At 42.8% G+C, this 12,657-nt stretch overlaps 1 protein-coding gene across 1 annotated transcript; it reads left to right on the forward strand.

The window, feature by feature from the left end:
• Positions 1-2,817: 2,817 nt before the first annotated feature.
• On the forward strand, positions 2,818-6,339 carry LOC145343519 (olfactory receptor 6N1-like). Its single transcript, XM_080189770.1, has 2 exons — positions 2,818-2,903; positions 5,166-6,339. Exon 2 carries the CDS (start codon positions 5,178-5,180, stop codon positions 6,150-6,152), a length of 975 nt encoding a protein of 324 aa, XP_080045896.1. The 5' UTR covers positions 2,818-2,903; positions 5,166-5,177; the 3' UTR covers positions 6,153-6,339.
• The last annotated feature ends 6,318 nt before the right edge of the window (positions 6,340-12,657 follow it).

The raw sequence follows: 12,657 nt of genomic DNA on the forward strand, positions 1-12,657 counted from the left end.
TAGGGGAGTCTAAAACTAGAGGCATAGGTTTAAGGTGCGAGGGGAGAGATACATAAGGGTCCAGAGGGGCAGTTTTTTCACACAGAGGGTGGTGAGTGTCTGGAACGAACTGCCAGAGGTAGTAGTAGAGGCAGGTACAATTTTGTCTTTTAAAAAGCATTTAGACAGTTACATGGGTAAGATGGGTACAGAGGATGAGGGCCAAATGCGGGCAATTGGGACTAGCTTACGGGTTAAAAAAAGGGGCGGCACAGACAAGTTGAGCTGAAGGGCCTGTTTCCATGCTGTAAACCTCCATGACTCTATGAAATCATGTGTGGCTAATTTATTGGAGGTCTTGAGGATGTAACAAGCAGATTGATACAAGGGTCCAGTAAATGTTGTGTATTTGGATTTCCAAAAGGAATTTGACAAGGTGCCACATAAAAGGTCACTGCACAAGATCAGAGCTCACAGTGTTGAGGGTGACATGTTAGCACGGATAGAGAATTGACTAACAGGAAACAGAATTAGCAGAAATGGGTCATTTTCAGGTTGGTAAATTATAAGTGATGGAGTATCTTAGGGAGCAGTGCCAGGACCTCAACTATTTACAATCTGTGACTTGGTGAAGGGATCAAGTGCATTGTAGCCAAATTTGGTGATACAAAGCTAGAGAGGAGAACAAGGTACAAAGTGTTTGACAAATAATATAGATAAGTAAGTTGCCAGATGGAGTATTATGTGGGAAAATATGAAGTTGTCCAGTTGAAAGGATGAATACAAAAGCAAAATATTAGTTAAAAGAAGAGACAGCAGAATGCTGTGTTAGAAAGGGATCTGACTGTCTTTCTGTATGAATTATTGTTGGTATTTATTGCCAGGGGGGTGGAGTATGAAAGCAGGAAAACCTTGCTACAACTCTACAGGACATTGATGAGAATGCACGTAGAGTACTGTGTACAGTTTTGGTCTCCTTACTTGAGTAGAATCCCGACAGCACAGAAAGAGGCCACTTGGCCCATCGGACCTGCACTGACAATAATGCTACCCTGCCCCTATCCTTGCAACCCTGTGTATTTACCCTGCTAGTCTCCCTGACACTAAGGGGCAATTGAGCATGGACAATCAACCTAACCTGCACATCTTTTGAACTCTGGGAGGAAACTGGAGCACCCAGAGGAAACCATGTAGAAACGGAGAGAACGTAGAAACTCCACACAGACCATGATATATTTGCATTGGAAGCAGTTCAGAGAAGGTTCACTAGACTGATTGCTGGGTTAAAGGGGTTATTTTAATGGTTGGGTCTGTACTTTTTGGAGATTAGAAGAATGAGAAGTTCTGTTATGGAAATATGTTAGATTCTGGAAGGGCTTGACATTGTGGATGCTAAGAGAATGTTTCCCCTCGTGGGGGTGTCTAGACACAGTTTCAGAACAAGTGGTCTCTTATTTAAGACAGAAATGAGAACAAATTTCTTCTTAGATGGTCATGAGTGTTAAGAATAAGAGGACTCTCTTTTAAAAGGGAGATGAGTAGAACTGTTTTCTGAGGGTTGTCTGTGGAGTTCATGTAATTCAGGGCAGAGTTAGATTCTTGTTCGTAAGGGAGTCGAGGGTTATTTGAGGTTGGGGGGGGTGTGGGCAGGAAAAGGGAAAATGGAATTGAGCCCTCAGCCAGATCAGACATGATCTCATTGAATATCAGAGCAAGCTCAAAGGGTGGAGATGGCCGATTCCTACATCTAACTCCTACGTTCTGTAGTATTTCTCAACTTCAGTAAGGTGTGCATTAATAATACAAATACCAGACCATATAGCACACATTTTGTGCTTGAACTATTGTAAGGTTAATAGTTCAGAATGTCAGTTTTATTTGCATGATTTCGTTAATCCATAATCCCCTACATCCATCGTAGCATCTAATTTAGTTTCTCTGGGGCTTTTGCTTCTACCTTCCACCAATAATTATCAGTTCACAAGAATATGAATAGACCATTCAGTTCCTCAGCTAGTTTTACCAAGTTTTAACCCATAACCGACATCTAAAAGAGAAGATCTAATTGTGACATTGCTGTTTTTGGGAGAATATTGTGCACAAATTGCCTGCTGTACTTTTAAAAGATTCCATGACGTGGACATCACTGACTAAGCCAGCATGTATTGTCATGGCTAATTGCTCTTGAGAGAGTGGTAGTGAGCCACTTACTTGAACTGCTGCAGTCCATGTGGTATAGGTACAACCACTTTGCTGTTAGTAAGGGAGATCCAGGATCTTGACCAACAAAGTGAAGGTGATATATTTCCAGATCAGGATGGTGAGTGGCTTGAAGGGGAACTTTCAGGTGGTGGTGTTCCCAGGTATCTTCTGCTGTTGTCCTTCTAGATGGTTGTGGGTTTAGAAGGTGCTGCTTAAGGAGCCTTGATGAGTTCCTGCAGTGCATCTTGTAAATGGTGCAAATTGCTGCTACTGTGTGTCGGTAGTGAAGGGAGTAGATGTTTAAGGTGCTGGTTGGGGTGTCAATTAAATGGGTTGCTTTATCCTGGATGGTATCAAGCTTCTTACATTCTGCATTTCCTACATTACAATACTGAAGTGTACAATTGACTGTACAGCAAGTTTAGACACCTTTATGTCGTGTAAATGTAAGTCCTTTGGATGGTCAGCAACAAAGCAGTGAATAATATAACATATTCTCATTTCCATTGATAATTTGCATAGTTACACCTTGCATGATTTCAAAATGTTTTGTATTTTTCAGGAGTCTGTTCTGTGCCCAATCACATTAATGAAATTAACTTCTGCATTTAGGTGATTAATCAAGCTCTTTGGAAGATGATGTAATATATTGGATCAGAAGGCAGGATTTATAAGCTCCTGTGCATCATTATTGTCCGTTAGTGCATCAAGCAAGATCTCAGGTGATTATGATCTCGGGTAGTTAAGATGGTCCATCTCAATCCAATCTGCAAAATGCAATTTCCAAGCTTTCTGCTTGGAAATATGAAACTGAAATAAACAGCATATCACTGAATCAGTTATTTTGGATACATATGTGGGGCTTTGCCACAGACAAGAACTCAGAAATGGCTAAGAGTAACAGTATACATCTGAAAGCTCATTTGGTAGCACAGGACTTGAGTATTGCTGAAAAAGAGGCACACTGTCAAAGCTTTTCATCTTGCACTCATCAGGGCAATTCAGAAGCATTCCAGATTGTAAAGTGTACAATAGTTTATACTGCATGAGAAAGAGAGACTGCTGATTGATTGTGAACTCAAATGGTACAGGTGTTGCCATGGAGAATGCACCAGTAATTGACAGTTAACTGCCAAGCTTCATTTAAATTCAAACCAGATAGGTTGAGTCTGATTTGACAAGGCATTGCCCTGGGGAATAAGCCAGTGAATGGCTGTTGCCCATTTTATTTAGTTGAAAAAGATGCAATGTTCTTTCTGTCTGCAAAGAACTGGACCCCGTGTGTTAATATATGTAGCATCTAGCATATGCAAATGAGTCACACTGCGAGCCCAACTGATTCTTTGTCTATGTAATTCTTAGCACACTGTAATCAAGATTACTTAACCAATTTCCTTTCGCATCTAATGTCAGACACTGCTTGGAGTTTTGCAGGCGTAGGCTGATGTCTGCTAAGAATGTCTGTTTGGGTTGACAGCAGCATCCTGTTAGTGGAGAACTCCATTCATGTTGCTACTACAACAGCATTGGCTGATATAGGCCCAGTCATGAGCTTGCACAATATACGGTGAACAATGATCAGATTAGGTCAGTGACACAGTCGGTTAGCACTGCTGCCTCACAGCGCCAGGGACCCGGGTTCGATTGAGCAGGCGACGGTGCAGAGGGACCTCGGGGTCCTTGTGCATGAGTCGCAAAAACCCAGCCTGCAGGTGCAGCAGGTGGTCAGGAAGGCGAATGGGATGCTGGCCTTCATAGCGAGGGGGATTGAATATAAAAGTAGGGAGGTCTTGCTGCAGCTGTATAGGGCATTGGTGAGGCCGCAGCTGGAGTACTGTGTGCAGTTTTGGGCGCCGCACCTGCGCAAGGATATTTTGGCCTTGGAGGGAGTGCAGAGGAGGTTTACTAGGCTGATACCGGAGTTGAGGGGGTTGAGCTATGAGGAGAGGCTGAATAAACTAGGCTTGTACTCGTTAGAGTTTAGAAGAATGAGGGGAGATCTCATTGAGACGTATAAGATGATGAATGGAATGGATAGGATAGAGGTGGAAAGACTCTTCCCGCTCAAAAAAGACAGTAGGACTAGGGGGCACAGCCTCAAGATAAAGGGGGGGCGGTTCAGAACAGAGTTGAGGAGGAACTTCTTCACTCAAAGGGTGGTGAATCTCTGGAATTCTCTGCCCGTTGAAGTGGTGGAGGCTGCCTCGCTAAATATTTTTAAGACGCGGGTTGATGGGTTTTTGATAAGAGAGGGGATTAAGGGTTATGGGGAGAGGGCGGGAAAGTGGAACTGAGCCACGACAGATCAGCCATGATCTTATTGAATGGCGGGGCAGGCTCGAAGGGCCAGATGGCCTACTCCTGCTCCTATTTCTTATGTTCTTATGACTGCATGTTGGAGTTTGTACATTCTCCCTGTGACTGGGTGGGTTTCCCCTGGGTGCTCCAGTTTCCTCCCAAAGTCCAAAGATGTGCAGGTTAGTGGATTGGCCATGATAAATGCGGGGTAGGGAGGGTGGTTCTGGGTAAGATGCTCTTTCAGACAACAATCCCACCCAGGCCTAATGTTCGTAATACCACATATTCATCCTGCTAATCTCCCTGACACTAACCTGGCAGGTTAGCATGACTAATCATCAAACCTGCAATCCAATCCACCTAACATTCTTTCTGAATCTATCCTGTCAAAAACTGTTAGGATTTTAAGTTTGAGATCCCCTCTCATTCTTTTAAACTTCAGTGAATATAATCTCCTAGTCACCATACTCTGGCACCTGTTTTTGCACATGAAGAACTTTATCAGAGTGAAAAACTTTGATTCTGTTAATGTCTTTGGTAAACGGATAACATGAAATGTTGTATTGGAGGAAGTACTGTGGCAGTATAGCTACTAATTTGACCACAGATGTTGTCTCTGCTAGTTTCTGATGGATGCAATGAGGTCGCTGTGCCCCCTTTCTGATTCATAATTATTAATTCAATAGGGGGAAAAGTTAATGGCCGAGTCAGATCAGAGACCGTCCCCAGTCGCAGGATTCACGCTTGTTGGATTTTCAGGACATCAAGACTTAGAGACATACCTTTGGCCCTTGTTTTTGATTGTGTATATATTAATAGTTCTTGGAAATGTTTCCATTGTGTACATGATTATGACAGACAAACGCTTGCATGCACCCATGTACTTTCTTGTGGCTAATCTGGCAGCAGTGGATGTGGTGTTGACAAGTTCAGTCATCCCCGCAGTGTTGGTGAGGTTAATATTAGACATCAGATTTATTCTGTGGAGTAACTGCTTTATCCAAATGTATCTGTTCCACAGTATGTCAGCGGCAAAGATATTGCTACTGGCTGTGATGGCTTATGATCGTTCAGTTGCAATATGCACCCCCCAATATTATCTATCCCTCACAAGAGATGCTTATTTTATCAAACTGGCTGGTTTTACCTGGATGCTGGGCCTGGCTAGCTTCTTGCCTCCAGTAGTTTTAATTTCTATCTTTCCTTTTTGTGGATCACATGAAGTGTACAGTGCCTTTTGTGAGCTGCTGTCAGTCACAAGTCTGATTTGCACAGATGCAATCTCTGTCATATTTCTCAATGTAGTTTTAAATGTGTTAATAATATTTTCAAGTTTTGCTTCTCTTGCCTGGTTTTACATCAAAATGTGTAAATCATTACGAATTCACTCTTCGGAACAGAAAAAACTTTTATATACCTGTATCGGACACATTCTGGTTCTTAGTTTCTACTTCCCCTCCTTGGTCCTTTACTTTGCATTGTTCTATTTTGGGTACAGCTTCCCATTAATTCATGTTACTTCCGCCGTTGTGTATGTGGTCTTAAGTCCTTTACTGAGTCCGATTATTTACATTCTATCAGCAAAGGAAATAAGAGAAAAGATTCTTAAACTCCTGAGAGTGAGAAAGGTTTTTCCTCATGCTGGAAGCACTGCTGCTATTGAGGGCCATTGAATTGAATTGAAGAAGCGATGAAGTCATGACCATTCTTGCCATGTATTGTTTATGTCTTTGTTCATTACTCGACTGAAATCTCAGCTTTATTTTCTGTTAACCACAAACTGAGACTGTATGGTTTGGAACAACATCTTTGAATATATTGGGAATAAAATTCATGGATATAAACTCATCCTACAAGAAACATCTTGCATTTCTATAGAGTCTTTATAACCTCAGAACATCTCAAAGCACTTTACACCAACGAAGTACTGATGTAATTAGGAAACACGGCAGCCAATTTGTACGCAGTGTGTTCCCTGAAACAGAAATGCGACCATGACTAGCTAATCCATTTTAGTAAACATGTTGTAGTGTCCTTGACCCAAACACCTTCAGCAGATTCATCAAAAACCTTCCCTCCACCAAAATGGGGATGTTTGCTGCTATTCGCAGTGTTCAGTACCATTCACAACTCCTCAGGTACCAGAACTGTCTGTGCCTGCCTACAGCAAGAGCTGGGCAACATTTTAGAATAAGTGACAAAACATGCATATAATGAGGAGCAGCAGTAGGCAATTCAGCCCCTCAAACCTGCTCTAACATTCAACGAGATCATGTCTGCTCATACGTGCCACATAACATAGAACACTACAGGCCCTTCGGCCCACAAGTTGCGCCGATCATATCCGTATCTACCAGGCCTGTCTATAATTCTCAATCCCATTAAATCCCATATACTCATCCAGAAGTCTCTTAAAAGACCCCCAGCGAGTTCGCCTCTACCATCACTGACGGCAGCCGATTCCACTCAATCACCACCCTCAGTGAAAAACTTACCCCTGACATCTCCTCTGTACCTGCTCCCTGGCACCTTAAACCTGTGTCCTCTCATAGCAACCATTTCAGCCCTGGGAAATAGCCTCCGAGAACCCACCCTATCTATACCTCTCAACATTTTATAAACCTCTATCAGGTCACCTCTCATCCTTCGTCTCTCCAGGGAGAAGAGACCCAGCTCCCTCAGCCTATCTTCATAAGGTATGCCTCCCAATCCAGGCAACATCCTTGTAAATCTCCTCTGCACCCTCTCAATAGCTTCCACATCCTTCTTGTAGTGAGGCGACCAGAACTGCACACAGTACTCCAAGTGGGGTCTGACAAGGGTCTTATAAAGTTGCAGCATTACCTCCTGATTCCTAAACTCAATCCCTCGATTAATGAAGGCCAGTACACCATACGCCTTCTTGACCACATCCTCCACCTGCGCGGCCGATTTAAGAGTCCTATGGACCCGGACCCCAGGGTCCTTCTGCTCCATAACACTGCTAAGACTGCTACCCTTGATATTGTACTCCTTCATCCCATTGGACCTGCCAAAATGGACCACTACACATTTATCCGCGTTGAAGTCCATCTGCCACTTCTCTGCCCAGTCTTGCATCCTATCTGTGTCACGCTGCAACTTCTGACATCCCTCCAAACTATCCACAACACCACCAACCTTCGTATCGTCGGTGAACTTACTAACCCATCCCTCCACTTCCTCATCTAGGTCATTTATGAAAATGACAAACAGCAAGGATCCTAGAACAGATCCCTGGGGCACTCAACTGGTGAATGACCTCCATGCAGAAAAAGTATTAAATAATGACCATATCGAACAAGGGAGAGTCTAAACATCATCCCTTGACTTCAACGGTGTTGCCATTAATGAATTCCCCACAATCAACATTTTACAAGTTACCACTGATCAGAAATTTAACTGAACCAGCCATATAAAGACTGTGGCTACAGGAATAGGTCAGAGGCTGGGATTGCTGTAGTGGTTAACTCACCTCCTGACTCCCCAAATACTGTCCGCCATCTTTTTTTGTTCATTTACGGGATATGGGTTACCAGTCCAGTGACAAGACCACTATGCAACTGCACAAGGCACAAGTCAGGAGTATGATGGAATATTCTCCACTTACCTGGATGGGTGCAGCTCCAACAACATAAGAAATTTGACACCATTCAGGACAAAGCAGCCCATTTGACTGGCACCCAATCTACCATCTCATACATTCACTGCCTACATCACCGTCACACAGTGACAGCCATGTGTACTATTTACAAGATGCATTGCAGCAACTCACCAGAACTCCATGGACAACACTTTCCAAACCTGTGACCTCTACCATTGTAAAAGACATGGGACCATCAGCACCTGGAGGTTCCCCTCCAAGCTACACAGACTAGGAAATATATCGCCATTCCTTCACTGTTGCTGGGTCAAAATCCTGGAACTCCCTCATGGCTCTGTGGGTGGAGCAATTACTCTTCATCTCTGCACGAAATGATTGGTTCGGTATCCCGAGGCTGTGCTCCTGTGGTCTATATTCTCTAACGCAGGATAAGCAGCCTCTCAGCCTCAAATCTCTCAAGAATGTTGTGAATAGCTAGATTTTTTTAATTCATGAGATGTGGACATGCACCATTTATTTCCCATCCCCAGCACATTTCAGAGGGCATTTAAGAGTCAACCACATTGCTGTGGCTCTGGAGTCACATGTAGGCCAGACCAGGTAAGGATGGCAGATTTCCTTCCCTAAAAGACATTAGTGATTCAGATGGGCTTTTAAAACAATTGACAATGGTTTAATGGGTGGCACAGTGATTAGTGCTGCTGTCTCACAGCATCAGAAACCCAGTTCTATTCCTGTGCTTGGGTCAGTGTGTGGAGTTTGCACGTTCTCTCCATGTCTGTGTGGGTTTCCTCCAGGTGCTCCAGCTTCCTCCCAGTCTGAAAACTTGCTGGTTAGGTACATTGGCCATGCTAAATTCTCCCTCAATGTATCCGAACAGGTGCCAGATTGTGGCGACTAAGAGATTTTCACAGTAACTTCATTGCAGTATTAATGTAAGCCTATTTGTAACCTTAATAAATAAACTATGATAATCATTCAACTTTTAACTCCAGATTTTTAATGAATTCAAATCTCACCATCTGCCACAGTGGGATTTGAGCCTGGGTCCCCAGAGCATTACCCTGGGCCTTTAGACCACTATTCCAGTGACAGTATCACTGCCTCTCCTTGACGCCCTCTTTGTTCAAGTATTTTAGAATATACCTTATAGAATATAGTTTGAAGAATTCAGGTTCCAACTGTAGAAAAAGGAGGGAAAATGCAGCATTAACAAGCTGGAAGGTCATTACACCTAAAAGGTCAACATAGGAGAGCTCGAGTTGTAAAAGAGGCGGTGAAACTTCCAACAATGCATGGCCTAACTGAAAACAGAACCTTAAAATGGAAACAGGAAAGGGAAACAGAAAAAGGAAATGGGACGTTCCAGTTTCTGAGAAAACAGAGTGATTCCAGAGAATAAAGGCTGAATTTATTCAGCCTCTCATCACGGGACAGCAGTTTACTAGGTTGGAGGATAAATGTTAGGCAGCATGCTGGGAAGAACTCCCTGTACCTCCTTCAATAATACAATGAGATCATTAACATTCGTTTGGGAGGAGACACGGGGCCATGTTTTAACAGCTTCTCCTAACCACGTTGCCTTCTCAGTACAACACTGCACCGTCAGCCTAGACTTTACGCTCAAATCTCAAGTCCCAGCTCAAACATCCTGCATCACTTCAGTGTGAATGAATCTCTATGAAGTGCAGATACTTTTAGGGATAGGTTAGCCATTAATTAAATTCCACTAACAGGGACATGGATGACCAGTTAATTTTTGGTGGTATTAGCTGATAGAACAATGTGACTCTGCCTTCCTCTTTTTGTGTGAATAGTACCTCATTAGCACCGCACTGAATGGTCACACCTCAAGTAGGACTTTGTCCAGACATAGAAACGCACCCCAGACATTCTCTCTTCTACCTTCTGCCGTTGGGAAAAGATACAAGAGGCTGAGGTCACATACCAACTGACTCAAGAACAGCTTCTTCCCTGCTGCTGTCAGACTTTTGAATAGACCTGTCTTATACTAAGTTGATCTTTCTCGCCACCCTAGCTATGACTGTAACGTTACATTCTGCCCGCTCTCCTTTCCTTCTCTATGAACGGTATAATTTGTACAGTGCGCAAGAAACAATACTTTTCACAGTATCCTTGATAATAAATCAAAAATTTCTGCACACTCCAGGGCACTCCTGGACATTTGGCAATCATTACTGCATTTGTGTGAGAGGCAAGTTTCTAATTCATCACGGACTCCTGGACTGCTATGGAATAGAAACAGGCCAATCAAATTGAGGGTAGAGCTTCTTTCCACATGGACCATCTAACCTGATTGGATGTCTCACCCCATTTTCTTCAACATTCCTTCTTTTCAGTAATCTCTCAAATTCTGTTCTTAATTCATTTGGGGAATCGGCATCAACAATAACAAAATTGTAAGGCTAGGTTGCAAGAATATGACTTACATTCCTTTGAATTAAGAACATAAGAAATAAGAGGAGAGGTTGGACAAACTTGGTTTGTTCTCACTGGAACGACAGATGTTGAGGGGTGATCTGACAGAAGTCTACAAGATTATGAAGGGAATGCACAACATGGATAGTCAGAAGCTTTTTCCCAGGGTGGAAGAGTCAATTACTAGGGAGCACAGGTTCAAGGTGCAAGGGGCAAGTTTTAAAGGAGGTGTTTAAGGCAAGTTTCTTACTTAGAGGGTGGTAGGTGCCTGAAACGCGCTGCTAGACGAGGTAGTAAGTAGTGACTTTTAAGGGTTGTCTTGGCAGATAAATGAATAGAATGAGAATAGAGGGATACAAAGGGTTGGGGGGTTTTAGTTCAGTCGGGCAGCGTAGTTGGTGCAGGCTTGTTCAAGACTAGAACATAAGGCACCTCAAGCCTGCTCTGCCACTTAATAAGCCCATGGCTGCTCTTTGACTTCAACTCTACTTTCCTGTAGATCCTCATATTTCCATAAAATCCAAAAATCTGTTAACTCAATGACCAAGCATCTACAGCTACCTGAGGTAAAGAATTCCAAAGATTCACAACCCGCTAAGTATTTTAGGTGTATATGTCTGACCCCTTTTTCCAAGATTACACTGGCTCATTCTAGACTCTAGCCAGGGAAACAGCTTCTCAGCATCTACAGTGTCAAGCCCTCTCAGATTTCTCTTGCGTCATGGTGAGATCACTTCATTCTTCTAAACTCCAGACAGCATAGGTTCATGTCACTTAATTTGAGTAAGACTCAATATTCAAAGGACAACCCCCTGATCTCAAGAATCAGCCTAGTAAACCTTCATGATATTCCTTCGAAGGCAAGTATATCATTTCTACAGTACAAAGACACAGTACTCCAGGTCTCACCAAAGTCCTATATAATTACACCAAGATGTTTGAGTTCCAAAAATTTTATAATAAAGCCCTCCATTCAGAAAGTTAGATATGAGAATCAATAGGATAGGTACAGAAAAGCTATTCCCTCTGATGCACCATCTAGACCATTGCTTCCAATCAGGAGGCAATTTTCACAAAGGAAGTGGTGGAATTCTGAAATTCTCTTCCCAAAACGGGGAATGTTGAGTGTCAATTGAACTTTAGGGAATTAAGATTGATAGATTTTTATTGGGTAAGGGGATTAAGGGACAGCAGTTGAGATATTAACCAGCCATGACCCAATTAAATGGTAGATAAAACCCAAGAGGCTGAATGGTCTCCTCCCATTCCTACGTAAAGAAATACTGATTTTCCAGTCCTGAAAAATCTTCCTTCCAATTTGGGAGAATAAAGGAAGGGGGGTAGGATATGCAGATTGGGTACATAGAACCAAGAAAGATTTTGATTTATTATTGTCACATTATTAGCAAACAGTGAAAAGTGTTGTTTCTTGCGCACTATACAGACAAAGCATACTGTTCATAAAGAAGGAAAGGATAGAGTGCAGAATGTAGTGCTACAGTCACAGCTAGAGTGTAGAGAAAGATCAACTTAATACGAGGTAGGTCCATTCAAAAGTCTGAAGGCAGCAAGGAAGAAGCTGTTCTTGAGTCAATGTTGGCAGTTGAGGTGAGGATAATCACTTATAAACTTGTCCAGCCTTTACCTGTGCTTGGGCTAGCCTGGCAGGAATATTGCAGGGATTTCTGTAAATTTGCTTCTACAAATACATAAAGAGCAAAAGAGTAACAAGGGAGAGAGTAGGGCCCCTAATGGATCAACAAGGTCATCTATGTGCAGATCCACAAGAGATGGGTGAGATCCTAAATGAATATTTCTCATCAGTATTTATTGTTGAGAAAAGCCTGGATGTTAGGGAACTTGGGCAAATAAATAGAACATAGAAATAGTGATGTCTTGAGGATTGTACATATTACAGAGGAGGAGATGCTGGAAGTCTTTAAGCACATCAAGGTAGATAAATCGCCAGGATCTGATGAAGTGTATCCCAGTGGGAGGCGAGAGAGGAAATTGCGGGTCCCCTAGCCAAGATATTTAAATCATCGATAGTCACGGGCAAGATGCCTGAAGATTTGAGAGTGGCAAACATTGTGCCTTCGTTTAAGAAGGGCTGCGGG

This window comes from Carcharhinus amblyrhynchos, chromosome 5 (genome assembly GCF_965287045.1).
Source record: "Carcharhinus amblyrhynchos chromosome 5, sCarAmb.v2.hapA, whole genome shotgun sequence".
Taxonomy (NCBI): Eukaryota; Metazoa; Chordata; class Chondrichthyes; order Carcharhiniformes; family Carcharhinidae; genus Carcharhinus; species Carcharhinus amblyrhynchos.